The sequence below is a fragment of the Rhinolophus hipposideros genome, assembly GCF_964194185.1.
Source record: "Rhinolophus hipposideros genome assembly, chromosome: 8".
Taxonomy (NCBI): Eukaryota; Metazoa; Chordata; class Mammalia; order Chiroptera; family Rhinolophidae; genus Rhinolophus; species Rhinolophus hipposideros.
The window spans coordinates 84429151-84456718 of record NC_138054.1 but is presented as its reverse complement, the minus strand read 5'-3'; the positions used below and the strand labels follow the sequence as shown (position 1 = coordinate 84456718).

Sequence of the window (27568 nt, the reverse complement as noted above, 5' to 3'; positions counted from 1 at the left end):
TCGCCTGGCACCTGCAGGGGGTAAAGAAGCTGAGACCAGGATCCTTAGCACCTCAGAGAAGGGAGAACTGCTGAGCAGAGTGTGGGGCAGGAAGGCGGGCCAGGCTGGGAAGGTCCTGAGGGCCCCCGAGGAATTGTACCGGCATTTTTTTCCCTCTTCTTCCATTATCATCTTCATCATCAATGTTGTTGTTGTTGTTACTATTACTATTATCTACCAAGACTTCAAAGAGGGGTTGTGTGGCCTGGGCTGTGACTTGGAAATGTCAACGTTTGACCAAACCTGGGGATTGGCTCCCTGGAACTACCCACCCCTAAAAGAGCTGTGTCTGGTGATGGCATTCCTTGATCAGGGGTCTCCCACGAGATGGAAACCATTAGGCCACCAGCTGGGTGCCCTGGGCTCGTGCCTACTTGCTCTCAGGATGTGTGGGCAAGAGCTCTGGGGCCAGGCAGATGGGAGTCCCATGTCAGCTCCGCCACCTCCCAGCTGGGCCGTCCTGGGAAAGCCCGCCCACATTTCTGACTTGCCCGGTCCTCACCCATAAAATAAGCGTTCGTGGTGTCCTGGTCCATGCCAGCCACTGAGCTGGGTGTGGAGATGACAGTACTGCCAGAGAGAGTAAAACATAAAAAGTTGCTGCATTCTAGAGGGAGAAATGGGAGAGATGGGTGACAGAAAATACATCAAATCAACATAATATGTCAGGTGACAAGTGCCATGGGTTGAAATAAAGCTGGGTCATGGGATTAGGGAGCGTGGGGTTCACAGCGTCACCCGTGTCACAGTCTTACTAGGGCAGTCAAGGAAGACCTCTCTGAGAAGGAAGTTGAAGGAGTGGCCCTTGGGATATCTGTGAGGAAAGAAGAGAACTGCAAATGCAAAGGGCCTAAAGCGGGAGTGAGCTGGGCACGCTGGAGGGAGAGCAAGGAGCTGGCTCTGCAGGAGCGAGGGGTCGAGAGCCACAAGGTCAGGAAGCCATCTTGGGGCAGACCACAGAGGCTCTGTGGAAAGGTCATGAACAGGAGGGACATTATGTGACTTTTGTTTTAAGAGGATCCCTCTGCTGCTGTATTGAGAGCAGACGGTGGGCGCCACGAGAGAAAGCAGGAGACTAGCCTATTGAAAAAATCCATGTGGACCAGAGTGTTAGCCATGGAGGAGGTGAGAGTGTCATCTTCTGGAGATGTGGTGAAGGTTTGCCGAGGGGCTGGATGTGAGTGAGAGGGAAGGAGAGAAGACCAAGATGAGTCCGAAGGTACAGTGGCTGTGGACTAGCTGGGGCAGGATGTGATGGGGCGGGAGTGAGGAAATAGGAGTTTGGTTTTGCACATATTACATTTAAAATGCCTGTTAGACACCCAAAGGAGATGCTGAAAAGTCAGTTAGCTATAAGAGTCTGGAGATGGACAAGTGGGAGCATATCGATGTGGGAAGTGGACATCACCAAGAGGGTGAATATTGACAGAGAGAAGTGAGTGTGGAGTCCTGGGGCTGGGGAGCCGGAGCCAGCTGGACAGTGAGGGATCCTGTCCATCACAGAGTATGTCTATTCCAATTACACATTCCGGAATTGGGGTGAAAAAAACACAGGATGGGTTTGGGGACACATCGGACCCACTGTGAGAGGGACCTCAGCTAAATCCATCAGCCACCTGACCACCATAAGCCTCTACTCTGCCTGGGGGGGACACAGTGACATTTTGGGTCTCCTGAAATTATTGTTGGTTCGGAGCTGTGTCCGGTAACACTAGAAAAGTCTGATTATTTCCTTTCCCCATGCACAGTCACTCTGGGCAAAGGCTGTAAGTCCCCTAGGGAAAGGCTGAAAAAAGGTGAAGAGTATACGTTTTTAGCAGTGTAGCAGGCTCCCGCTACTCCAAGGGGAAGTGATTGTCCATTTTTTAGCAAGTTGATGAGCCTGTCATCAAACAGAGCCATTATTTAAAATTAAACTACATATACTTACAATTAAATAAATCATGTTAAAAACAAAGGTAAGAAATACTCACAACACATCCCTTCCTTATTATTTTACTACATTCTACCGTTATCGATGTTCCGGAGATCATTTACCTCTGTGTGGCCGAAATAATTACATACGGGGTGCTAGTATTCATCGCTTTGCAACTCTGAGTTCAGTGACTTGAAATTGACTGGAGTGGGAGATGTGGTTTCTATGGCAACTGATTAAATAGTGATGAAGGTCATGAAAGGTGGGAGGATTCCTGAAGGTATAACGGTTCCTGGGGATGGTTAAGGCCACGAGTGTGGGGTGAGGGAGATGAGTCTGGCCTGAGCCACCTGTGGGGCTCAGGGGCCCCTTCCCACCCCAGCCTCATCCGTAAGATGCAGGAATAATAACTGCCTTGTGGGGCCGTGGTGAGCACCAGAGAGCTAGGAACTGCGTGGGATGGGATTGCTGTAACTATGACCATTGTCACCATTGTCAGGTGACAGGGAGTGTCAGGGAGTCTGACAAAGGTGTCAGGGAGTCTGATGAGGACAGTGACCCTGGTGGGGTTAGGGAGAGGTGTCCGGTTTCTCTAGAGGGTTTAATGTTTGGGTGGGTGGGTTCTCAGGGGTCCCGGAAAGGATGGAGGCAGGAGGATAAATCAAAGGACCCCTCTGGCCCTGGCATCTTTATAGTCACGTGGGTGTTTGTAAGTAGACTTGATCTTGGGTGGTGACCTTGAGGCTGATGGTTCTGCCCTGGCAGGTGGCGGTGGAAAGCCCTGACATGCAGGGAGGGAGAAACACCGACATCTGGTTTCCTCATCTGACTTCCTCACTAGGCCGTGAGCTCCACGTGGCCTAGGGCCTCATGGAACCCTGAGACTTAGCACTGTGTTCAGCACAGAGGGAGCGGGTGTTTATTCAGCGATGAAGAAGGCAGGCTCACAGGCTCACAGAGGCCCTGCTGGCTTAGCTCTGGGTGCCTGTAGCCAGAGTTTGCTGAGCACCCCCTTCTCTATGGCCCAGGAAGGCTGGCCCCCGCATGCTGTGGCTGGGAACAGCTGGTGGTGTGAGGCCCAGAAGATGAGAGCCCCAGGCTGGGTCTTGGCAGACTGAGGGCTTCTTGACCCCCGTTTCTGGAGCCCAGAGCTCTGGGTATCAGCTGGATGTGCTGTAGCAGGTAGATGGAGAGAAGTTGCACTGGGTACTGGTACTAGTCCAGCCCTGTACAACTGAGTACAGATGGACCCTGCAGACTCAGAGAAAAAGAACCCATTCATTCATTTAACAAGGGTTTATGAGCACAGCCTCTGTGTCAGACACCATTACACGTGCTGGGGATACAGCAGTGGGCAAAACAGATAAAACTCCCAGACCTTGGGGAACTGACCTTCCAGCAGGAAAGATGGACAATAAACAACAGCATGGTTAAGAATCGTAGCAGAATAATAGGGATGGGGAGAGCAGGGGAGAAGATGGGGCAAGGTGCAGCATTAAATGGAGTGATGGGGGGCTCACTGAAAAGGTGACATTTAAGCGGAGCTCTGAAGATGGTAACAAAGTGAGACTTGTAGACATCTCGGGGAAGAGCATTCTACGCAGAAGCAACAGCTGGTGCAAAGGCCCTGAGGCAGGACAGCCAGGCAGCTTCATGGAAGAGCAAGAAGGTCAGAGTGGACGAGGGAGAGTATAGTGGGGAGGAGGAAGTCAAGAAGGTGGCGGGGGCACATCAAGCGGGAGCTTGTTTGCCATTGTGGGGACTTTGCTGAGTGTTATGGGAACCACTTCTGAGCAAAACAGGACAACGCAATCTGGGGTGTGCTGTGTGCAGAACAGACTAGAAGGGGCTCGGCAGTCTAGGAGACCAGTGAGGAAGTTGCTTAGAAATCCAGGGGCAGGGATGGCAGTGGAGGTGGTAAGAGATGGTCAACCAAGTGATTTCCTGTTGGACTAGAGAATTTGGAAGCATCAGAGTGGGACGCGTGGGGATGGGGTGAAGGTGCCCAGAGGTTTGCTATCTCTCTGGAGTCTTGGGGGTGCTGTTGGAGTAGAGGGCTAAACGTCTTGGCCCAGCCCCATCTCCAGCTCCCTTTGGTCTGTCTTATGTCCTGGGTTCCACGGGAGTTCTGCAAAAAGGATTCTACCACTAAAATAAATCTCAACACCATTGCTTTGCTCCAATCCCCTGATTTTACAGATGAGGCGACTGAGGCCAGGAGGTGATGTGTCCAGGGTGGGTCACATGGGGGTCAGTGGAGAGTTAGCATGGAGCCCAGGCTGCCTGGCCAGTGGCACTTCCCCCACTGCTCCCCAACCCAGCTGTAGGGGGTGCTGTTTGCATGGCCTGGCTCCCTCAGCCACCACCCCACGGTGGCCTCTCTCCTGAGACCTGGACCCTTTGCCCTTTCCTTTCTCTGTCAGCAATGTGCCCAAGGGCGCTGAGAGCTTCGAGGTCTCTGCGAGCTCTGGCGTGAAGATCTCCATGGTCTATGACCCAGCACGAGTGACAGAGCCCACAGGGAAGGCCCGGTGGCCCCTGGGCACCAAAGTGGATGTGATCATGTCTGTGGACACAGCTAGTAAGGATTTAAGCGATCTCAAGGTAAGAGGCCCCTCCGCAGAGTAAGGGGCTGCATGGCCCCACCCCCACCCAAGGTAAGAGACCCCCAAAGCATACCCCCATTCACATATCCCCTTGCTCTGGCAAACCCCACAAGGCATTCGACACCTGCATCCACACAGCGCATCCTGACACAACCCCACAGACCCCTCAAACACGCAAACCCACCCCAGCGTGCAACATTACATATATATGCAAATGAATTCACCTATACAAACAGCCTGCCTATTCGGACCTCAGATTCACAAACACCCCCACATAAATCCTGACTCAGCCTAACACAGACCGCCAAACAAGCCCCCTCCTCTCGTGTAGGCAGGACTCCACAGCCACAGCTGTGCACACACATGCATGCAGACGCAGGTGCATACGTGGCTCTGCATGCATCCCCCACACCGAAGGAGAATAAGAGAGCCTCCTCGCGTAGATGACAACCTCCGCATTCACCCCCAGCCACCCACCGCACACACACAATGACCCGCTGAGTGGACAGGAGCAAAGCCGGACCGTGAAGCCTTTGAGAGCAGAGACCCTGGAGCCTGCCATGGGCTCAGCTCCTACCTCCTCTGCTCACTAGCCACACGCCTGCAGGCAGAGCCCTGAGTGACCTTGTTGTGAATGGGCTCTGTCTACCAGAACCATCCTGGGTGACGGTGGAGATGGCCTTGGTAGAGCCCTTGGAGTGAGCTCTGGACCATGGGAACAGCTCATGACCACTGGACATTATCAGGGGGTGCGGTCATTGTTCCCGTTGTATAGGTGAAGAAACAGGCCCGGAGAGGTTGAGGAACTTGCCTAAGTCAATGGCGACAGCTGCCCCTTCCCTCATTCTTTCTCTCTAACATGCCCGTGGATTCCTGAGGGTCCAGCTGCTCCTTCTGGGATCTGCCCCCACCCTGTCCAGCCCTTTGCCCTTCCACCTAGCCCTAGGAGCCAGGGAGGCAGCCACAACCTCTCTAGCTGGACAAGGCAGCTCGGAATCCAAGCTGGGAGCCTGTGAGACGTGGGCCTTCAGCCTCGGGGAGGACCTGGGGGCCCCCATGCCTGCCCTGCCTCGAAGTAGGACTTGGGAGGTGTGGGTCACCCCCACAGCCCCACCACCACCATCTCTGAAGGGGCGGCTGTGCTGGCTTAGGGCTGACCATGTCCCCACAGGTGAAGGTCTCCTACTTCAGGAAGCATGAGGACAGTGCCCTGGGCCACAGCATGCTCTATCTCACTGGCGTTGGTACGTACCACCTGCCTGGCTCTCGTACTTCCCCTCACCCCTCTGTGTTGGCTGTTGAGGGCCTTAGAGAAGCACTGAGTGCAAGCCCATGGCCAGCTTCCTTCACAATCAAGGTGTGTGACTTTTTCAGGGGACTTCTGTCCATTCTAGAACCTCAGGGAAGGAGACTCAGCAATTCCTAGGGCCACAGGAATCTAGAAACTGCACTGTCCATGTATCAACAGGTAGACACATAATGGGCCTCCGTTGTCCAGAATCCCACCTCCAAGATCCGGCACTAAAACCTGGACAGTCCCATGCCCCTTCAGCCTCTGCCCCGGGCAGCCGGCTCTGAGAACTATGGAACCAGAACCCAGAGCCTCCGGCCTAAACCTCAACCACCAGAATCAGGGCCACCAAGAGCTAGCAATTCAGCACACGTAGATGAGCAACAAACTCAAGATCTGAAGACTTGGGTCCCTCGGATACCCAGCAGCACGTGGGGCTGCCACAAGGGCCTCCCAGAACAGGGCTTCCTGGTTCTCATGGGCTCAGGGAGGGGCAAAGCTTCCCCCCCCCTGGATAATATGTGTGTGAAGATGGGACTGGCTGAGCCCCTCGTGCCCCTTTCTTCCCTTTCCAGACATCTCCCTCGATGTTGACACAAGCCGCAAAGGCCGGGTGAAGAGGAACCGAGGTGACAAGGTGAGGCTCTCCTGGCTACCCCAAGACAGCAGGGTTGACAGGCAAACCTGGGGATGGTCTTGGGGTGAAGTGGACCCTCTAACCTGAAGGGTGATGGATTCCTAGGGTCTGTGGTCTCCAACAGTGTAGGGAACCTATCCGGGGACTGCCAAATTGGCACAAAGGTGTGTGATGGACGTGATGTGTGACTCCTGGAAAACTGCTTACCCTCTCTGGGTCTCTCTTATGCTACCTTAGAATTGGGACTGGTTCTTTTGCTCGATACCTTTTCTATTTCCTGGGCTGTATTTGAAACCCCAAATATGGTAGGTGTTTCATAAAAGGTTATTGAGTGACTGAATGAAGGCAAAAAAGAAGACAAGGCTTCTAGTAGTGGAGGCTGGGTAGACAGCGCCAGTTAGACCCTGAAGAGTGAGGAGGAAGATGGCGTAAGCTCATGGCATTACTCCACAGGAAGTATCTGGAAGCCATCCTAGGAGGGTAGAAGATGTAATTTACAGGGAAAGACCCCAGAGAGGAAGCCTAAATCACACGGTTTTGCAGAGCAGATGGGGCAGGGATGCCATGGATGGTTGTGCAGGTTGTTCACTGCACAAAGTTGCTTGGGCAAGGTGGTAACTGGGGCCTATGATATAAATCATGTCTCGGTCCCTGGCCCAGGGTAGCCCTGTATGGTCCCCCAGACCTTAGTTTGAACCCCATCTATGTGACTTGGGGCTTACTTCCCAGAGCCTCTTTTCCCTCTTCTGTGAAATGGGAACGTGAGCTCTGCCTTGTGGGCCCTGGTGGGGATAAAGTGGAGGTATGTCAGGAAGAGCTTTGATCACAAAGGCAGGGTTCCAGCCATCTTTCCCACCGCAGTCGGACCTCCTTGCAGGACCTGCAGGACTATGGGTGGACCGATCCCAGGGGAGTGGTGGGATGAGGAGAGTCTCCCAGGATTCTCCAGTCCCATCAAGGTCAGGGTGAGCAGGTTGGGCATTCTCCCTTCCTCCTCCAGTATGATGGCTAGTTGGGGCCACTGTGGTGCAGGTTGTTCACTGCACAAGTGTAGAATGGCTCTGGGTCTAGAGACCTGGAGCTCAGTCCCCAAATCTGTGAGCCTTCTTTAAATTTTTAAGCAAACCCAGGATACAAAAGTCGCCAAGCTAACAAAGTGGCTGGCCTTAGCCACATCCAGAACCTCTTTCCAGAGCCCCTTGTGTCCCACTGACTCCAAGACCTCCTGTTTTGCCACAGAAAACCTGGCACTGGGGCCCTGAGGGCTACGGGGCTATCCTGCTGGTGAATTGTGACCGGGACAATCGCAGGTCCAGGCAGCCTGACCTCGCCGACAGCCGCCTGACATCACTGGATGGTGAGTGACAGAAGGGGTATGTGGCGTTGCCCACGGTGATGGTGTGGGGTGGTAAAGGGTTGGGGGGTAGGGGGAAGTCTGTTGCTGGGGTGGAGGGAAGGTTTGTCTCAAGGATGCCATTGTCTTCAGACCTGAAGGACATGTCCCCAATGGTGCTGACCTGTGATGGCCCTGACAAGTTCTTTGACAGCCACAAGCTGGTCTTGAATGTGCCGTTTTCTGATTCCAAAAGAGTAGGGGTCTTCTGTGCCCAGGGTGAGTGGACTGGTGGGGCTTCTTCCCACCCTGATCCATCCTCTGCTTACCAAACTCTTTCTTTTCTTGTTTACATCTCTCCCTTCTTTCCATCACCTTTCATAACTCTCACTACAACGTACAAACAGACACTCCATCAGGACACAACATACTACCCAAGAAAGAGGTTCGATAACTACTTCCATTTTACAGAGGGAAAAACTGAGGCTCAGATGCATGAATTCACTGTCTTCAGGTCGCACACAATTTGGGTTAGAACAGCTCTTTTGAGAGCCAAAGCCCCCCCTCTTTCCACTGCCCCCATCTCTTCCCCTCTTCCCTCCTCTGGTCAGTCAGTGTGAAATAAGCCCTCATTGCCTGACAAGCACTGTCCAGGCAGGGTGAGGTGGGGACAGGAACTAACAAAGCTGAGGCCCAGGCCTGCCCTCAGAGCTCAGCTATTTTGCCAGAGATTTAATTAATCCAAGAAAACGCCAATCCTTCATCCTGAAGTGCCCTTACTCATTTTTATAAATAGGAAGAGGCCTCTCATGCCACTTCCTTCTTCCTCTTTACACTCTTCTGTTCAAACTGACCCAGAACTTGTTGTTCTTGCTAAATGAACCTGTCAGGAACCAGAATGTTCCTTTGAATGTATCAGAGGTGGGAGTTCAGGCAGAGGCCGGCTTGAAAACATTTATCATGGTACCAGAACAGAAGTAAAGTCACAATGAGTGAACTGACAACCTTTCGTGCTGTGAACAAGAACGGGCCAGGGTGACATTTTCCTCCCAACCCTCACAGGAGGAGCAAATGGGACAGAGAAGAACTACTACATTTTTTAGCTCAATTTTACTTGTATTCAATTATAAAAAAAAAACAACTTTTATTTATTTTAAGTGTGTTTTTCCAGGACCCATCAGTTCCAAGTCAAATAGTTGTTTCTATTTAGTTATGGAGGGCGCAGCTCACAGTGGCCCACGCGGGGATCGAACCGGCAACCTTGTTGTTAAAAGCACCGGGTTCTAACCAGCTGAGCTAACCGGCCGCCCCTCCATTTTTTTCAATTGAGGTGAAATGCACATAGCATAAACTTCATCATTTCAAAGTGAACAATTCAGTGGAATTTAGTACCTTCTCCATGTTGTACAACCAACCACCACCTCTATCCGGTTCCAAGACCTTTTCATCACCCTCCGCACCCTACCTAAGACCCTGTACTCATTAACAGTCACTCTCCATGCCCCGCTCGGCTCCCAGCCCCTGACAACCATTCATCTACTTTCTATCTCTATGGATTTGCTTATTCTGGACATTTCATATAAATGGAATCATGCAATAAGAGGCCTTTTGTGTTTGGCTTCTCTCACTGAGCATAATGCTTTCAAGGTTCCTCCATGTTGTAGCAGGTGTCCGTCCTTCGTTCCTTTTTGTGGATGAACAGTGTTCCACGTATGCATGCACCACATTTTGTTTATCCAGTCATCAGCTGACGGACATTTGGCTTTCCTTCACATTTTGTGCCAGCTGCTTTTATCTCCTTATCTGATTTAAACCTTACACTGACCTCATGAGAAATATAATGTTAGCCCATTTCACTGATGAGGAACTGAGAGAGGCTCAGAGAGGTTGAGTCATTGAGCCAAGGTCACACAGCCTACATGTGGCAGAACTGGAGAGGAGCCCAAGCGGATCTAACACATAGGTGGCTTTGCCCCTGGTTTCCTTTCCTCCTGTCCTCACAGCCCCACACCCCTGTCCCAGCACTGCCCCTCTAGTGCTGACTCTGGTTCCCCCAGGTGGGAATTCCCTCTCAGACTACAAGCAGGTGCTGGGCCCCCGGCATCTGTCCTACAACGTTGAGCGGCAGCCAGGGGAGCGGAAAATCAGATTCTACGTGGAGGGGCTCACCTTCCCTGACGCTGATTTCTTGGGGCTGGTCTCTCTCAGTGTCAGCCTGGTGGACATGGGGGTATGTATGGCTTTGGAAGTGGGGATAGGGGCTGAGGAGCTTGGGGGACCAGTTTGGAGGCTCCAGGGCTGGGCAGGCTGGGCGCCTGGGGGTCTTGAGGCCTGACGGGGCTTCCTGCAGGACCCACTGAGTCCTCCTTTCCCCCTCAGAACCCGCCTGAAGAGGTGCCCCTCTTCACAGACACTGTGGTCTTCCGCATGTCCCCCTGGATCATGACCCCCAACACCCAGCCCCCACTGGAGCTGTATGTGTGCAGGTGAGGCCTCGCCTGACGCCCTGGCAGCTCTCCTGCCATCTCTGGACTCGTAGAGATAGGAACAGAATGCTGTTCTGGGGTTGGCCCCTCACTCGGACTGGATGGATTCATTGAGGGCACCCACGGGCACAAGCTGGGTGCGTCAGGTCTGTCAGCCCCACCTGCCCTGAGCAGCTAAGGCTCTGGCTGAGGTCACTGACTTAACCTCCAGTGCCCTGCCCCCATCCTGTCCTGCCTGCAGCAGCCCCGGAAGATTTTGGGTTTAGTCCAGGCAGTGGGACCAGGCACTGTTCAGGCTGCAGGAGACCAAGTCTCATTCTGGTGTGGTTATGCTTCTGGGCCTGCAGAGAACATGGGACCCCAGCCTCCAGGAAGGATCCTTTGAGAGCCTTGGCCCATCCCAGGTCCCTGGTCCTTCTGCCATCTTTCAGAATCCTTGTCAGGCCCTTTGATGGCCGGGTGAGCCTTGATTGGCAAGGCAACTCCAGGCTCCTGCATCACAGGTCGGACCAGTGGAAAAAGTCACGGTTGATTTGGAACATCAATCAAAAGGCGAGGAAGGGTATGGCCAAACAGGTTTGCTCTGCTTACCTGGGTCTAGGTGTGTGCAGTTGTACAGAGGGAATTCTCTTTCCCTTTGCTCACTAACCCCACCCTGACTCCTTTGTTGAGGTCAATTGTGTGGAACAGGAGTAGGTGGGCTACCTGCCCCTTCACTACCATCTTACCTAGTGAGACCCAGGTCCCCTCTTCCACAGCTGTCCCTGCTGGCTTTAGTGCCCCACCTCCGGGCTCCGCAGCCCTGGGCTTGCCCCTCACCTTGCACCTACCGTCCAATGTGATCTGGGGGCATTATCCGTCTCTGTCATTAGCCCATGAGTCTCTGTAGGGCAGGGACTGCATTCGAACCCCTGTACCCAGCAGCCACACAAGGCCTGGTACAGACTGGATCAAGGCCACCCCATTCATCCCCTACCTCTCTGCCCTAAGGTCAAGGCCACAGTTAGGGGTCGTTAGTACTCTCCCCCACCCTGTTTTCCAGCGTGTTAGACCATCATGGCTCAAATGAGAAATTTCTGAAAGACATATCTGCCCTGGTATTGAAAGCCAACTGCAAGCTCATCATCTGCCCTTGGATTGAAAATCGAAATGACCGCTGGATCCAGGTGGGTGCAGGAGCAGACCCTGGGAGAGAGTGGGGGCAGCCAGGGACCCCGTCCTACAACTGGCTTTGGGAAAGGGGGCCTGCACAGGTTCCTAATGGCCTTGGTCTCCCTGGGGAAGCCAGGCTGCCTGGGCGCCAGGACTGGGGGTAGGGGACACGCAGCTTATAGGACCACTTCCCCGCTGTCTACATCACTTGTCTATCCTGCTCCCCTCCAGATGCCCTGGTCCCAGATAGAATCCTGTCCTAGTCAGGTCCCCCAGGAACCTCACCTCCACTTTTGCCCCCCACCCCCTGCACTCCCCAGGTCTTGGGGAGGATCTGCTGCCCCACCCTGCCCCAGACCTGGGGGGATTACTGTGGTCTTTTCCTCTCTCCTCCCAGGACGAGATGGAATTTGGCTACGTGGAGGCCCCTCACAAATCCTTCCCAGTGGTCTTCGACTCTCCCCGAGACAGAGGCCTGAAGGATTTCGCTTATAAGAAGATCCTGGTATGTGGCAACAAGCAGAGTGGGGAACCCTTGGGTGGCCCCTCCTATAGGATCCCCAGTTTGTTTTGCCTGGACCTCATCCTTTAGGAGGCAAAAAGACACAAGTGGTGGGCTCTGGCAAATGGGGAGTCAGTGGGAGATTTGGGCAAATGTGCAAATGACATGCAAATTACCCCTGTGTGGGGAGGGGCTGGCCAGCAAAGTCCTCATTGGGTATCTTTCTTCCCCAAGGAGTCAGCCCTGGAGAAACCAAACTGCTTTTTGGGGGGATGCACCCTTAGTGAGCCCTCAAGATTCTTGCTTTTATGAGCCAGGGCCTCTCTTCATGTAACCAGGGTTTTTTGAATACCTACTGTGTGCCAAGCACTGTGTGCCTCCTATGCACAGTTCTAGTAACCACATGCTGAGTTCCAAGCTTTACAAGGTTACTCATTTAACCCACGGGGCACACCTAAAGTTCCTCTTTACTGAGGCTCAGAGAGGTTAAGTAACTAGCCCAAGGTCACACAGCCAGTTAGTACTGGCACCAAGGTGCAAAACCAGAGAGGATGCCTCCATAGCCTCTGGGCTAAACTAGGCTGGTCCAGAAGCTCCTGGCCTCTGTCTGTTTAGGGGCCCCCACTCCCTCACTGCCCGGATAACCCCAGTGTCCGAGTAGGGGCTATGATGGGAAATTTTTGAGCTCCAAAACACAGAGTAGGGGCATTTACCCCAGCCTGACAGGGTCAGGGACAAGACCCAGATCCAGCAGAGGTGACAATGAGCCCGGCAGGATGAGTGGGGCATTTCCCACTGATTTCCGCTCTCGTCTTTATCATTTCCTTCCTTCTACTTTCTTTGAGTTTAATTTTGGTTTTTTTTTTCCTACCTGTTACCAGAAGCTAAGAGCTTTCAATCTTTTCTCCTCCTAACAAAGGTGTTTAGAGCTCCGGCAATTCCCTAGAAATACAGCTTCACTAGCACTGCACAGGTTTTAATGCACTGTGCTTTTACTACCTTTCACTCCCAAATCTTGTCTAATTTCTACTTTGATTATGTCTGTGACCCATGGGTTCTTGACAAGTGTGTTGCCTAATTTCCAAATGTTTGGGGGTTTTCTAGCTCTTGTTCTGTTATTGCCTCAGACTCTAATTGCACCATACTCAGAGAACAGCAGGGGGCGGGAGTGGACCTGTGAAAAGTGGATGAGGGCTGTTTTTAAGGAAGTGGAAGTCCCCCAGGATGTCCCCCTTACCCCCACCCCAAGAACTGTCTCTTACTGTTCCAACTGACCCCTCCTTCTGGGGGTGGTCTTGCTGGTCCTCCTCTAGGGTCCTGACTTTGGATATGTAACCCGGGAAATCCCGTTCGCTGCCGCCTCTGGCCTTGACTCCTTCGGCAACCTGGACATCAGCCCACCCGTGACAGTGGGCGGCAAGGAGTATCCCCTGGGCCGGATCCTCATCGGCAGCAACTTCCCCAGGTGAGACGCCAGGGCAGGAGGGTGGCGGAAGGCACAGGGGACCCACTGCAGCATCCACCCTCCAACTCCCTCACCGCAAACACAAGTCTCCAGTCTGAAAAGTGGCCTTAACGTCTTGTGTGCAGTCCTAGAGCCAAGAATCAGAGCTCTAGAATCTTCTATTTGAAAGGCCACAGAGTCTTAGAAGAGAACTAGTGCCTATGGTCTTTTGGCCTGCATCCTATTTTATGAGCTGTGTCGCCAACATTAAATACATACATATCAGAAGGCCTCCCATAAAAAGCCAGATTTCTGGTTCCTTTCGAAAAATCAGAAGAGATTGGGAGGAGATGTACAATCTGATCCAGAGGCAGGAGATGGGCTTGCTGACCTCTCCCGTAGGAGATCCAGATAGCTGCTGTCCTAGCGATAGCTTGAAAGGGCCCAGAGGTCCCCACAGGCTGCAGGTGAGTGAGTGGCTGGTCAGGATACAAGGCAGAAGGGCCTGGGGCCTCTGGCAGGTCACTCTACTTAGGGGAGGGACATGGGAGCACAGGCTTTGGAATCGGATGGATTTGCGTTCGAGTCTGAATTCTGTCACTTACTAGTCACAGAATGTGATTTGGGGTACACCACCTAACCAGTGCTTACTGCACAGAGTAGGTGCTTGATTGATTCATTTAAAACTATTTATTGCATGCCTACTATGTGCCAGGCACTGTTGAAGGCTCTTGGGATTTATCAGTGGACATAACAGATATGTGATTACATGAACAAATTATTTTATACTTCATACTTCAGTTTCCTCATCTGTAAAATGGGCCTATGAAGAATCCCTATCCTGGCTATATAACAGGCATCACAGGGGATAAAGGAGTCACATCAGGTATTGTTTAGCTGACCCCCCAGCAGTGTGTCTGCTTTGAAGCAGGTTGGAACTCATGGACAGAAGTTACTGACCACCCAGGTACCACAAACATAACGCTTTACCCAAGTTTCCTCATTTAATTTTTACAACACCCTCATGAAGTTCGGGGAATTGTTACCCCTTTTCACAGATGAGGAAGTTGAGGCTCAGAAAGGTGAAGTGAATGCACATTCACTTATGCATTCATTTACCAATTCAACAAATATTTATTGAAACTTCCCATCTGCCAGGTTTGGGGCCCAATGCTGGAGATAAAATAAATGTTCTAGAAGCTCCCAGGCTCACAGAAAGACACCCGGATAAGAAGGTGTGGGGTCTCTAGTGCAGCTGTGCCCCTACTCCATTGGCCATTGTATTGAAACCAGAAACAAAGCCCTTATTGGACAGATCGGGCTCTGAGGCTCAGAGAGGGACAGCTACTGCCTGGGACCACACAGCAAGTTAGGGGTATAGTCAGAATCCAGGGCTCCTTTGTGGGGCCCAAACTAAAATTTAACACCCAGGCTGCTGCCCTATGTTCCTATCTTGGCTTCTGACCTCAGCAGTTAATAAAACAGACAATCTATCTACATTCTAGCAGGGAGGAACAGACTATAAGCAAACAAATTAAATAAGTAAATAATCTTGCACGTTAGATAAAAGAAGCTTTGGTGAGAAGTTGACATTGAAACAAAGCCTGGAAGGAAAAGAGGGGGTTAAAAATGTGGCTATTTGGGAGGAGAATATGCAAGGGAGTAGAAGCTTCCAGTGCAAAGGCCCTGAGGAAAGAGAGTGCCAGAGGCATTAGAAGAACAGCAAGGAAGCCTGTGAGGCTGGAGCAGAGTGAGGAAGGGGGCAGGGGGTGGGGGTGAGGTCAGAGAGCTTGGCAGAGCAGAGTTCAGATATTAACCGGGACCTGTGATTTGTACATATGTCATCGAGTTATCATGAGGGTTAAACAAGATACTTAGTGTGAGGAGCCTCAGACAGGCACACACAAAGTGCTCAACAAATGCCCCGACCATTCTCTGCTGTCTTGGGTTCTCCACCCTCCGCTCCCCACATTTAACACAATCTTTGAGCAAAACTGCCCCCTGGTGGTGGCTTTTATGCAATCCAGAGACCAGGTCTGACTCCTCCCAGGGCTGGACCTAGATCTGGTCCATGCCCCTGCCTCCAGGCAGAGATTTGCAGTGTCCCCAGCAGGGACTCTGCCCTTTCCCCAGCCTTATGTTTCTGATTCCTACTACTTTCTGCTGACGAACAATGTCGAAAGTCTAACTCTTCTCTATCGACTCCGTTTTTTAAGAAGTCTTTGAAAATTGCCAGGACTGTATTAAAATAACAGACATACAAGAAAAATATGTCCCATGATCCTATCCCAAAAATCAAAGCAGTGTTGTCACGTGCCACTGCTTGTGGGGTCTGCCTTCTCGTCGCTGTCTGTGACATATTCGAGTTTGATAGACCAAGGGCTACCACACAGCTGTTCTAAAGCGTTAATATCATTCCCAAATATTTTTTGAGTATTATATGAGAGGATACAGCAGTGGACGTAGGCAAAAATCCCAGCCCTCGTGGAGCTTACATTCTAGTGGGATGCCAGACAATAAGCAGGGCAGTCAGGAAAGGCATCAGCAGTGCCCAGGGCTGGCAATGAGAGGGCAGCGTCCCCGCAGGGTGACCAAGCCATTCGCACTCACCATCAAACTGGGCCGCCTCCCCATAACCCTCCTCTTTCTCCTCTCGGAACAGTTTGAAGCAAACACTAGGACTAGCCAGGAGCAGCCGGAAGCCCTGGCACAGAGGGAGGGAGAATGGCTCAGTGCACAGGTTCCCCCTACATGAAGGAGACCCCAAACTCAGGAGGGGCCTGACTTCAGAGGCCACATGATGCATGGGACTCCCCTCTCCCCATCACTCCCATCCACCCGCCACAAAGAACTATCAGCAATCCCCCAATGTCCATGCTGGTTCCAGCCTCCAGGCCTTCGTCCATGACTTCCCCCTGCCTGGAGGGAAGGGGGACTTTGTCCACCAGGAAACTCAGCCTCCCCTCCCAGGCTGCTTGCTGTCTGAGGGCTGTGCCCTGCCTGGCCACCTCTGCAAGGTGGTGGAGCTATCTCCTCCTGCCTGAGCCCACTGTCTGGGTTTGAATATCAAGTGTGCCAAATAGTATGTTATATGTGACAGAGAAGAATAAAACTGGGGAAAGGGGTAGAGGGATTATTGCAAGTTTCACAGGTCTCATAGAGAAAGAAGGTGACATTTGAGTTAATCTTGAAAGTGAGGGAGTGAGGTAGGGGATATGGGTAATGGGGAACAGTTCCTGATACAAGGAACAGCACGTGCAAAGGCTTGAGGCAGGAATATACCTGGTATGTTCAAGGGACAAGGGGAGGCCAGCGTGGCTGGAACTGAACGAATGAAGAGGGGTATGGCAGGAGGGGGTGGGTCATCGGGATTGGTGGTATCTACCTCATGATAATACCCGCATCCCTTCATGTCATTGTGAGGACTTCTACAGTGAGATGGGAGTGATGTGACAATTTAGTCTGGAGAAGGGACATGATTTGACATATTTAAAAGCCTCCCTCTGGTTAGACTGCGAAGGAGCAAGGGTGAGAGCAGAGAGACTGGAGAAAGGGACCAAGCCACTGGGAATATTCAGGTGAGGGCGGTGTCACTGGACAGATGGTGGCAGAGGAGAAGCGGGGGAGGGGCTGGATTGTGTTCTGTTTCAGGTAGAACCACCAGCCTGGACGTGAGCTGGGGAGTTCATCCATATGTCCTGAAACCGGAAAAGCTATGGCAAGAAATGTGATCCCATTTTTGTAAAACATTTCTTTAAAAAAATCTCTATACAGATAGTGTGTGTGTGTGTGTGTGTGTGTGTGTGTGTGTGTGTGTGTGTGCATGGTTACATGTGCCTGGGAAAGGTGGAAAGTGCCCAAAGTATAATATATTGTTCCAACTTTGGACAAGTCGCCCCCTTGAACTTCCTAGGCCTCGGATGCCTCATCTGTGAAATGGGGACACGGCCCTTGCCTGGGGCAGTTTCAGAATCCCTGCATACACAGGCAGCTTTGGGTAATGTCTCCTCCCACAGCTCTGGGACTCCAGATCCTGCTCCCCTGTTCCCTGTTCTGGGCCACCCCAGTCTCCCCTTCCTCCCCAATCTCTGCTAATAAAGGGTGGTTTGAAAATGCTCGGACCTCGTTCCAGGAACAGATATTCAGTGTTGATTGACCACAAAATGACTGGGCAGTGGTTCTCTTGCACATGAATCAGCTGAGATGTTTGTCAAATGCAGATTCCATATCCTCAGATGTGCCCCATCCTCAAAGACTCTGAGATGTGGAGGACATCAGAGTCCTGAATCTAACCCTCGCACCCACAGGTCACCACAGGTGACACTGGCTCTCTCTCTCTCCCTGCCCAGGTCAGGTGGGAGGCGAATGGCCAAGGTGGTGCGTGACTTCCTGAAGGCCCAGCAGGTGCAGGCACCGGTGGAGCTGTACTCTGACTGGCTCTCTGTGGGCCACGTGGACGAGTTCCTGAGCTTTGTGCCCACCTCCGACAAAAAGGTGCATTCACTCTCCTCCTCCCTGAGTCACCTCTGCCCCTGCCTAACCTGATGGGATGGGACAGGGCAAAACGACTTGGAGCCAGTTCAACACCTGTATCCATAGTGAGCTCAGAGTCAGAACACCCTCAGGGCCAGGTGGTGTTTGTTAATCAGTGAGGGCTTCCTGGAGGAGGTCAGAGCTCAGGTCAAGAGTGCACTCATTTGCTCACTACTAATACACTTATTCTCATACTTACTGGGTGTTTGCTCTGATCCAAACTTCTTGGCCAAGACCCAGAAATGACACTGATAATAATGGTTGACATTTACTGAGCACCTACTATGTGTACATGTTTTAATTCATTTAATCCCCATGAGGTGGATACTATTATCATTACCCCCATTTTATAGATGAGGAAACTGAGGCTCAAAAGGGCAATTAATTGGTAGGGTAAGATTCAAACCCAGATAGTGGGCTTTGGGCCAACATGTTAACCACTGAGCTCCACCACCTTGCAGAGGTGGCCAGGCAGGGCACAGCCCTTGGGGAGCAAGCAGCCTGGGAGGGGAGGCTGAGTTTCCTGGTGGACAAAGTGGGGAAGGGCCTCCAGGCAGGGGGAAGTCATGGACGAAGGCCTGGAGGCTGCAACCAGCATGGACATTGGGGGATTGCTGAGAGTTCTTTGTGGCGGGTGGATGGGAGTGATGGGGAGAGGGGAGTCCCATGCATCATGTGGCCTCTGAAGTCAGGCCCCTCCTGAGTTTGGGGTCTCCTGCATGTAGGGGGAACCTGTGCACTGAGCCATTCTCCCTCCCTCTGTGCCAGGGCTTCCGGCTGCTCCTGGCTAGTCCTAGTGTTTGCCTCAAACTGTTCCGAGAGAAGAAAAAGGAGGGCTATGGGGAGGCGGCCCAGTTTGATGGTGAGTGCGAATGGCCTGGTCACCCTGCGGGGACGCTGCCCTCTCATTGCCAGCCCTGGGCACTGCTGATGCCTTTCCTGACTGGGCCCTGTTTACAGGCTTTTTGTCTACAGATCTCTGAGCTCAGAGCCTGAATCACCAATTCTCCTGACTCCCTCACATGGGAGCTAAGGAAGAGGGCTCTCTCTCTCTTGGGCTAGGGGAGAGAAGCCTGGAGACAAGTGGCTCGCCCTAGGCACTCGCAAAGGGATAACCTTCTCCATACAGTGGGCAGTTCCTGGCCATACTCCAGGAAGGAAAGGAACAGAAAGCAATGAGCGCTCTGCCTGCCAGTCTGTGCCGGGTACTTCCCTTCTGGCCCCTTTGGATCTCCCCATCTCCCACTGCTCCCTCCTCATCTCTTTTCACAAAGGAGGAAACTGAGACTCAGAGAGGAGAATTGGCTTGCCCAGGGCTATGCTACAGGACGCAGCAGGGCTAGGGGCTCAAGGAGGGAGAGGAGGGAGCCAGGTGGGAGGTCAGGGCCCCTCTGTGGCCCCTCCTCTGGGAATTGACAGACCTTCTAAGGGCTTTGTTGGCCCCTTGAGCACCTCCCCCGTCCCAACCCCCCCAAACCTCAGTGCTCTCACCTGAGGAATGGACCATTTGAAGGGATGTGGAGTACCTGCAGGCTGAATAGACCTGAGTTCAAGTCCTGGTCTTGCCACTTGCTGGCTGTGAGATCATGGATGTGTTATGAATCTCTCAGTGCCTCAGTTTCCTCTTCTCTGAATTGGGGGTAATAATTAACCCTACCTAGCATTGTTTAAAAGTTAATAATAAATTCAGTAGGGGGCCCAGACACGGTAGGTGTTCAATAATAGTAGCTGTACTGAAATTATTGGACCCTGAGCCCAGGAGTCCCTTCCCAAGGAATATGTGATCCATCTCCAGGATTTATGTACAACCAGAGCCTAGTCCCATCAGGGTATCTAGTCTCCCGCTTTCTCCCTGCTCGCTTCCCAGCCTGGCACTGAGGTGGGAAGAGAATCCTGGCCCGGATCATGCAGTCCCAGGCCCAAGGTAGCCTCGGGCATTACTCCCTGAGCTCATGTACTGTCTTTTTTTCTCTTGCAGGGTTGGAACACCAGGTAAAGAGAAGCATTAATGAGATGCTGGCGGACAGACGCCTCCGGAGTGACAGTCTCTATGTACAGGTAAGGGACAGGCCTACTGCTTGCTCTTGAGGGTCCCTCACCCTCCAGAGGACCTCCAGGGAGAATGATGGGGCTGGGGGTGCAGGGTTCAGTCTTGGGCCTCTGACTGTCCTGGGGGCTGCTGAAACCTGTGTGTAGAATAGGGCCTCTGCCCTTGGGAACCCACAGTCTGATGGAGAGACAGCCGTGCCAGGTTATAAGGGAGATCTTTCCCTGCTCTGAGGAAATGATGGGTTTCTGTGGAAGCAAAACTGAGTTCTCACCCGAGAAATCTGGTAAGATGAGATGTGGAGAAATGGGGCCCTGAGGTGGGTGGGAGTCAAGGAGATCTGGTGAGGAGACTGGGCAGAGTGGCGTCTCAGGAAGGGGCCGGGCTAATGCCTGTCACACGCCTGGTGCAGGGCCTGGAGCAGAGTCCGTGCTCAGTAAATGGGAGGAGTCCCCTCCCTTCTCCCCAGCAGTGCCGGCACTTTCTCCTAAACCTCTGAGATGGGCTGGAGCATAAGCGCACTGTGGCTGGGACAGTGTGGTGTAATGGCAACCACTTTTGCAACCAGAAACTGTCTGGGTCCAAACCTCAGTTCTGCCACTTCCTAGCTGTATGCCCTTGGGCAGGTCACTTGTGCCTCAGTTTCCCCGTCTGGGCTAGCAATGGCACAAAGATCAAAGGAGCTAAAGGGTGCAGAGGGCCCTGCTCAGGGCCCAGCACACAGTGGGCACTCAGTTCGATCCTCACTGGCTCCCTGGGGGCACGGGGCTGCCCCTCTTCTTCCCCTAGAAATGCATCGACTGGAACCGGGAGCTGCTGAAGCAGGAGCTGGGCCTGGCGGAGCGGGACATCGTGGATATCCCCCAGCTCTTCGTTATGAGGGGCTCGCGTGCTGAAGCCTTCTTCCCTGACATGGTGAGAGTGTGGAGGAAGGATGGGTCGTTTCCTGTCCCTGGAGCCTGGCAGGGTCCTGGTGGGCTTCCAGAGGACCTCTCCAGTGTATGTTAGCTTTTCGGGAAGGTATAGAACGTCTCACTCAGGGCATTTTGGGTCGCCACAGTGAGGGGGGTGTTCTTGGCCTCCAGGGGCTAGAGGTCGGGAATGATGCTACACATCTTACAGAGCGGTTTCCACAACTAAGGACTTTTATTTCCCAAGTGGAAAAAGGAGGCGTGGTTTGGTTCCAAATGTCTAGGGCTTCCATTGTGGGCCTCAGATGTCTGCTCTGCTCCCCAGTGGGGTGGGGCAGGCAGCTGCTGCCTTCCTGGCTGTCATTAACTCAGGCAGCTGACAAGCAGGTGAGCAGATTATGAGCTCACCTGCGGGCCCCGGGGAGGGGCTTGAGTGATGCTATCGGCACAGTCCTGGCCAAAGTGCCCATTAAGCCCTTGGGAAAGGATGTCTAGGTGTTGGCAGCTGTGAGGGGTGGAGCCTCAGGATGGGAAACCTTCCCTCTTCCGCCTGGGGCCTTTCACTCGAATCCCTGTCATTGGACAAGCCAGAGATTGGGACTGAATGCTAGGGTCCACGTGCTGATTGGAGGCAGGTGTGGGGGGGGGCTTCCCCACCAGGACTCGCATCATTCCTGACTCCTCACTGGGGTCCTGGCAGAGCCTCTAAGGCAGGGCTTCCCAATCTCAGCTCTACTGACATTTGGGGCTGGATACTTCCTTTATCACGGGGGGACTGTCCTGTGCGTCATAGGATGTTGCAGCATTCCCATGCCCTACCCACCAGATGCCAGGAGTACCCCCTGCTTGTGACAACCAAAAATGCCCTGGAGGGTACAATTGCCCTTGGTTGAGAACCACTGTTCTAAGGCAGTGCTGTTAGCACTTTCTGGAATGATAGAAATGGTCTATATCTGCTCAATATGACATGGGAGTTACCGAGCCACATGTGGCTACTGAGCACTTGAAACGCGAGGAACAAAAGTTTTACTTTCATTTCATTTTAATTTCAACAGCCACATGTAGCGAGTGGCTACTGTATTAGACAGCGAAGCTCTAAGGGGTGAGCTGGCTCTGGGTCTGGCTGAGGGTTAGGGGAGGCCTGGGCCAGAGCCCATGACCTTGGTAGCCTCCCTTGGCCTGTGGCTTTGCCCACACTTGCCGGAAGCTCCCTCCTCAATACACACCTCTCTGTGGGAATCTCCCAGTTTCAGTCCAGGCCCTGCTAAAAGATAGGGAATGTTCAGTTAACCCCCTCATTTGTCATATGGGGAAACTAAGGCCCTCAGAGGAGAGTGGTTGACTTGCCTGAGGTCCCCCAGTGAGCAGTGGGCCGGCCTCCAGTCTCCTGAATCTTCATCCAGGAGGAAGCCCACCTGGGCTGGCTCTGGTCCTAAATCTGACTCCTGGCTCCTTTCCCTACCATTTGTCCTCTGTGTGCCCCACTCCCACCCTAGCATGTTCTGGCCCATTAGCAGGCAACTGGGTAGCTCAGGGCCAAGGCCAGGGGACTGATCCCCCCGGACCCTCCAGCTTCACGTTGGTCCCAACCTGCCTGGCCCTGCAGGGCAGACTGAGGGTGAGGGTTGGGGCATAGACAATGTGAGGGCAGCCTACCCCACACCTGGATGACCCAGCACCACCCTCAGACAGTGGGTCCAGAGTGTCCCCTTTGACCACCAAGAGCAGCTCCTCTGGCCATCAATCTGGAGCTGAGCTTTCCTCTCAGAAACCTGCACACCCTGTAGGGAAGGTGGATACTTCCCTTCCCCAGCGTTAGGGCCCCAAGCTAGGTCCCCCAACCAGGGAAGGAGAAGTGCCACCAGAGATAAACCCAGGTGCCCCCCAAAGGCTCCCAGCCCAATGCCCCAACTCCTCAGCGCCCCCAGGCAGCGACAGTGCTACATTCTGGCACAGGATAAAGAGCACGGGTTTGGGCATGTCAGACTCAAACCAAATTTTAGTCCCCCTTCTCTGACTGTGTGGCCTCAGTCATGGCACTGAACCAGTCCAAGCCAGAGCCTCAGAGAGAGGCTGTGAGGTTTAGTGACGATATATCTGGCACATAGATGATGCTCAATAAGTGACAAAAACCATCAGGGCTTCCAGGGACAGTTGAGCAAGCTGTGCACTGCACAAGTGCACCACACCTAAAAGGACATTCACACCGTAGATCTTGTGGATGTGAGTTTTCGTTGTACAAGTTTCGGACAGGTGATGGTAAAAATCTCGTTCTCACCAAGTTGTTATGACAATTTTCTGATAGATGGAAGAAAGTATTGGAGAAGGAAGGAGTGACTTCAATTCATATAAAATTACCATTGTATGTTACTGGCAGCCTTGCCTGTTCTTAATTCTCTTTCAACCATGAATCTCTTCGTTCTTGAGTGAGTCCCTGCCCTGGTGGTCCAGGGACGCAGGCAAGGATGAGACAGGCCCTGGAGATGGGTCTACCAGAGCCAGAGGCCGGAAGGGGCCCCGATGGGTAGATTGTCCCCAGTCAGCTGGGTCCCCCTCTTGCCTTCTCTTTTCTACAGGTCAACATGGTGGTTTTAGGCAAGCACCTGGGCATCCCCAAGCCCTTCGGGCCCATCATCAACGGCCGCTGCTGCCTGGAGGAGAAGGTGCGGTCCCTGCTGGAGCCGCTGGGCCTCCACTGCACCTTCATCGACGACTACTTGTCCTACCACAAGCTGCAGGGGGAGGTACACTGTGGCACCAACGTGCGCCGAGAGCCCTTCTCCTTCAAGTGGTGGCACATGGTGCCCTGAGCCTGCTATCCGCCATCCTCTGCCCGCCTGCCAGAGAACCCCACTGGAACCAGAGCGAGGACTCTTCACCTGGTCCCCATTCTCTTGGGGAGCCTTGGGCACATCCCCCCAAAGGCCTGCAAACGTGCTAGCCACCATGGGCCCCAGGACCCAGGGATGGACCCACACATCCTTGCTTCTGGAGTGGCCCACTCAACCCGTGAAGGACTGCCCTCCCTCAGCCTTCCCTCTCCTCTTCTCCAACCACAACTCCCAAAGTTTCTGGAGAAGATCAACAGCCCTAGTGTGTCCCAGGACGGTGGCTCATGGCCTCAGCAGGTGCCCCACTTTGAATAGCTCCCCCTTTGTTCTGACACCCCCTTTGTGTTGGCATTAGGAATGGGGCCCAGGCGGCCTGGGCTCTGGTGTGAGGGCCCTGGGTCTAGGCCTCCTGTGGCTCTTAAAAGACCACCAAGGGGGACCTAAGGCACCTTCTTTCCTCTACCAGCTATCTCCTCCTGCAGGCTGTAACCTCCTGGCACCCTCAGCCATATTTACATAGGCAAATAAGGACAGGAAAATCCAGCTTCTGAAGGCCTGCTTTAAAAAGAAGAGAAAAAGGCAACAAGAACCCTTTAATACCTGACTCTGTCCTCAGAAGTCTGCTTGTTACCTGTTTGAAAAGCCTGTAATTACGTGTGCTGGCCGTTTCCGGCTCAAAAATGCTGTGAGGCCAAAGTGAGGCCTGAGAGGGCACACAAAGGAAGGAAGTCCTGGCAGGACGGGAGGAGGCCACAGTGGCAGAGAAAGCTGAGGCACGAGGACAAAGCCTAGTGGGGCCTGCTTCTGTATCCTAGGACTCCTGCGCTTTGGATTCTGGACTCCGGATGTGAAGGTGGCCGGCTTTCCAGATGTAGCAGGGAGTGGGGGCCCAGATGTTAGAAAAGGGTGGGGGCCATTAGGTTATCTCTGAAGGCGAGGTTTAATTCCCTTTAATAGTCTCTAATTATTCCCCTTCCTGCTGCCTGCAGTGGGAGGGGAAAGCTCAGCAACACAGAGACCCTGCGCCTAGATTGGGTTTCACCTGTGAGCAAACACCTGTGGCAGCCCTGTGTCCCCTCCATAGAAGGGAAGATGGAACTGCCACAGGGGTTAATAGTCTGGCCCCAGGCACGGAGAGGTGCATTCGTAGGCAGGCTTGGCCAGTGAAGGGCAAGAGGTGGTCCCTGCCCCAGACAGGCATGGGCAGCAGGGAGCTGGCCTGCCCTCTTCCCCCTCATTGCCTGTGGGACTATCTCAGGGGCCCTGAGCCCCTGGGCCTTCGCCCCCTGGGATTTTAGTGGCCCCTGGTGAGATCTAGATTGAGCCAGCTGCTGTTAATTCCTTTTAGCCTTGGAACCCTTAGTAATCAGAAGTTTACATGGAAACCCAAGATTACATAAAACTGATAAAAAAACAAAAAACAGAACTGCTCTGGTTTAAGGTGGTGGGGACAGTGTACCTGGATCCTCCCCTTCCAGAAGGCTCTTTGGAACCCCATGTGCAAGCCCGTGGTCTAACCCCCTCACTCTCTGATAATAATTACAAGGAAGCCTGCCCCAAGAGGAGAAAGAAGCTCTTCAGGAGACAAGGGTGTGTGGCCGGGGTTGGGACTCCCCAGAGAAAGGGTGGAGAGGGGAGGGGGCACTGCAGAGAGATGGGGAGGTGGGGCGCACGGCTTCTACAGTGGCACTAAGTATAAAAAGTGCTGGAATTGCTGCTGGGGCTGTTGGGACACGCTGATGTCCCGACTGAGAATGTTCTGGGTGACCAGTCACCTCCTTTCTGATTAATAAAAATGTCAACATGCATTTCAAGTGACTGCCTCCTTAGCTTCTGTTTGTTGGGCTGTGGGGAGGACGGAAGAGAGTGACGGGGGTCCAGCTTCCCGTTCCACCTCCAACATACCAGGTCCCTGGCTCAACTTCTGCTGCCCATGGGAAGCTCCTACCCAGCTGGGAGAGGACCCAGGACCAGCGCCAGGCAGGCAGGAGGATCCAACAGGATGGGTGGCACAGGCCCACTGCCCTAGAGCCGACTGCCTGGCTATCAGGGGAGGGTGGGTCCCACTTCTTCATCTCTTCTCCCTTCCGGGGCTATCTCCTCCATCTTTCAGAAGCTAGGAGAACTGGGCCCTATGGCAGAGGTGGGAGAGTTCCCAGAAGGACTGTGGCCAGACCCTCAGGCCACAGCGATTCCCTCTCATTCCTGCTTTAAAGCCACTACGTTACACGGCCTCAGTGATCTGATTTCAGGGGCTGAACATATCATCCCTCGCATCCTACACACTCATGCATTCACTTTATGTTAGCTTTTGTTGTGGACTCAGAGGCAAAAAGGTTTTGCCATCCATCATTGACACTTTAGTCTGAATGAACCACAGATCTGTTTCTAAAAGCTGGTATTAATTGGGAAGAGGTGAAGGCATAGGTCTACCGCCACAGGGAGTTTCAGGGCTCTGAGCAGGAGGCTGGTCCTGCCCCCCAAACAGTGGGCCTGTGCCCTGGGGGGAGCCCCCACTTTTTGCATCTGTTCCCCAACTGCCCTTCTAAGCAGGCAAGAGAGATTGCCAGGGACTTCCTCCTGAGCTCCCACTCTTATCCAGCTGCGTCAGCCGCTAAGCCATGTTACAGCCAAAAAAGTGAAGTTGTCACTGGGTCTTTAGCCCAGAAGCTCTTCTTGAGAAGAGCATTCTTCCCAGACACTGAGATATAGGAGCCCCTCTTAAAGTCCTGCTGAGACCCTTGAACCAGGCAAGTGCTTCAGCTGGGAAGCGGGTCCTGGTCCCCACCCTGCCTCAAATTGTCAGCACCACCTGGGAAAAGGGAGGAAACCTCTATTCAGCACCTTCTAAACCTTCCTGGGCAGGGTGTGTCCCTGCCATTAACTCTGCCAGGCCTGAGGATTAGCCACATTTTCTACTGATGAGGAAACCAAGGCCCTGAGAGAGGGGACATAACCCCAAGGCCACAGCCATGTTTGGTGGAATCTGGATCGGAACCCAAGATTCTTCTTCCCAGAGCCCTTGCTCCTGCTGTTCCAGGTGCCTGAATGCCCCCACCTGAAAAGTGAGCCTTCCTACTCTGACATTCTCGTAAGCTCCTCCTGGCCGGAGAGGGTTTTCACACCCATCACTTACTCCTTCCAGAGGCTTTTGGCATCTAAAAATAATAACAATAACAACACAACCCATAATAAAATAATGCCAACCTCTGTACTAGAGCTCTACCCACGTTGTCTCATTTAAGCTGCACAACAACCATTTATCAGATGTGAAAAGTGAGGCACAGAGCAATTAAAAGGGACTTGCCCCAGGTCAACCAGCCCAGATGTGGCTGAGGCAGGGCCGAAATCCAGTCCTGCTTCTAGAAAGTCCCTGCTCTTAAGAAAGTAGCTGGTGTTTCTTGAAGTATCAAAATGCTTGGGGTGCCTGTTAAAAATCCAGATGCTAGGCTGTACCCCTAACCCGCTGCATCCGATGCTGGCGGGGTCCAGGAATCTGCATTTCACCAGCTCCCCCATCAGGGTAGAGAAGCATATCCCCACTAAAGCATATCATCTCTGAAAATGCAGGAAAAGGGGGTGAGGAGGATGAGTGTGGAAAGCGAGGAAGGGACCTAGATCAATACCCCGCATCTCTGCACCCTCGTAAGGCTCTGGTGTGCCCCGGGGCCTTGGCCTGGTACCTGTGGTGACTTGCTCCCCTTTAAAGCCAGAAATTAACTGCTTCAGTACAGCACTGAGAGCCCGGCACCCCAGGAAATGCCTCCGTCCCTGACAAACCAGAATCGTTGGTCACACTGCCACATTTCACCCTCCATGCACCACCTCCTAGGCTGGTCGG

At 53.0% G+C, this 27568-nt stretch overlaps 1 protein-coding gene across 1 annotated transcript in view; it reads left to right on the top strand.

Moving 5' to 3' along the window:
* The window catches only part of PADI1 (peptidyl arginine deiminase 1), a gene marked incomplete at its 5' end in the record, with an annotated part of 35495 nt that extends 10158 nt beyond the window's left edge, over positions 1-25337 (top strand). The window contains 15 exons of the mRNA XM_081056058.1: positions 4378-4558; positions 5732-5804; positions 6427-6488; positions 7728-7845; positions 7975-8100; positions 9879-10051; positions 10201-10307; positions 11350-11473; positions 11857-11964; positions 13275-13426; positions 17755-17899; positions 18707-18800; positions 19917-19996; positions 20775-20900; positions 23473-25337. Coding sequence (XP_080912184.1) covers positions 4378-4558; positions 5732-5804; positions 6427-6488; positions 7728-7845; positions 7975-8100; positions 9879-10051; positions 10201-10307; positions 11350-11473; positions 11857-11964; positions 13275-13426; positions 17755-17899; positions 18707-18800; positions 19917-19996; positions 20775-20900; positions 23473-23706 — 1903 coding nt within the window. The 3' untranslated portion in view covers positions 23707-25337. The remainder of the gene's footprint in view (positions 1-4377; positions 4559-5731; positions 5805-6426; positions 6489-7727; positions 7846-7974; positions 8101-9878; positions 10052-10200; positions 10308-11349; positions 11474-11856; positions 11965-13274; positions 13427-17754; positions 17900-18706; positions 18801-19916; positions 19997-20774; positions 20901-23472) is intronic.
* Between the last annotated feature and the right edge of the window lie 2231 nt (positions 25338-27568).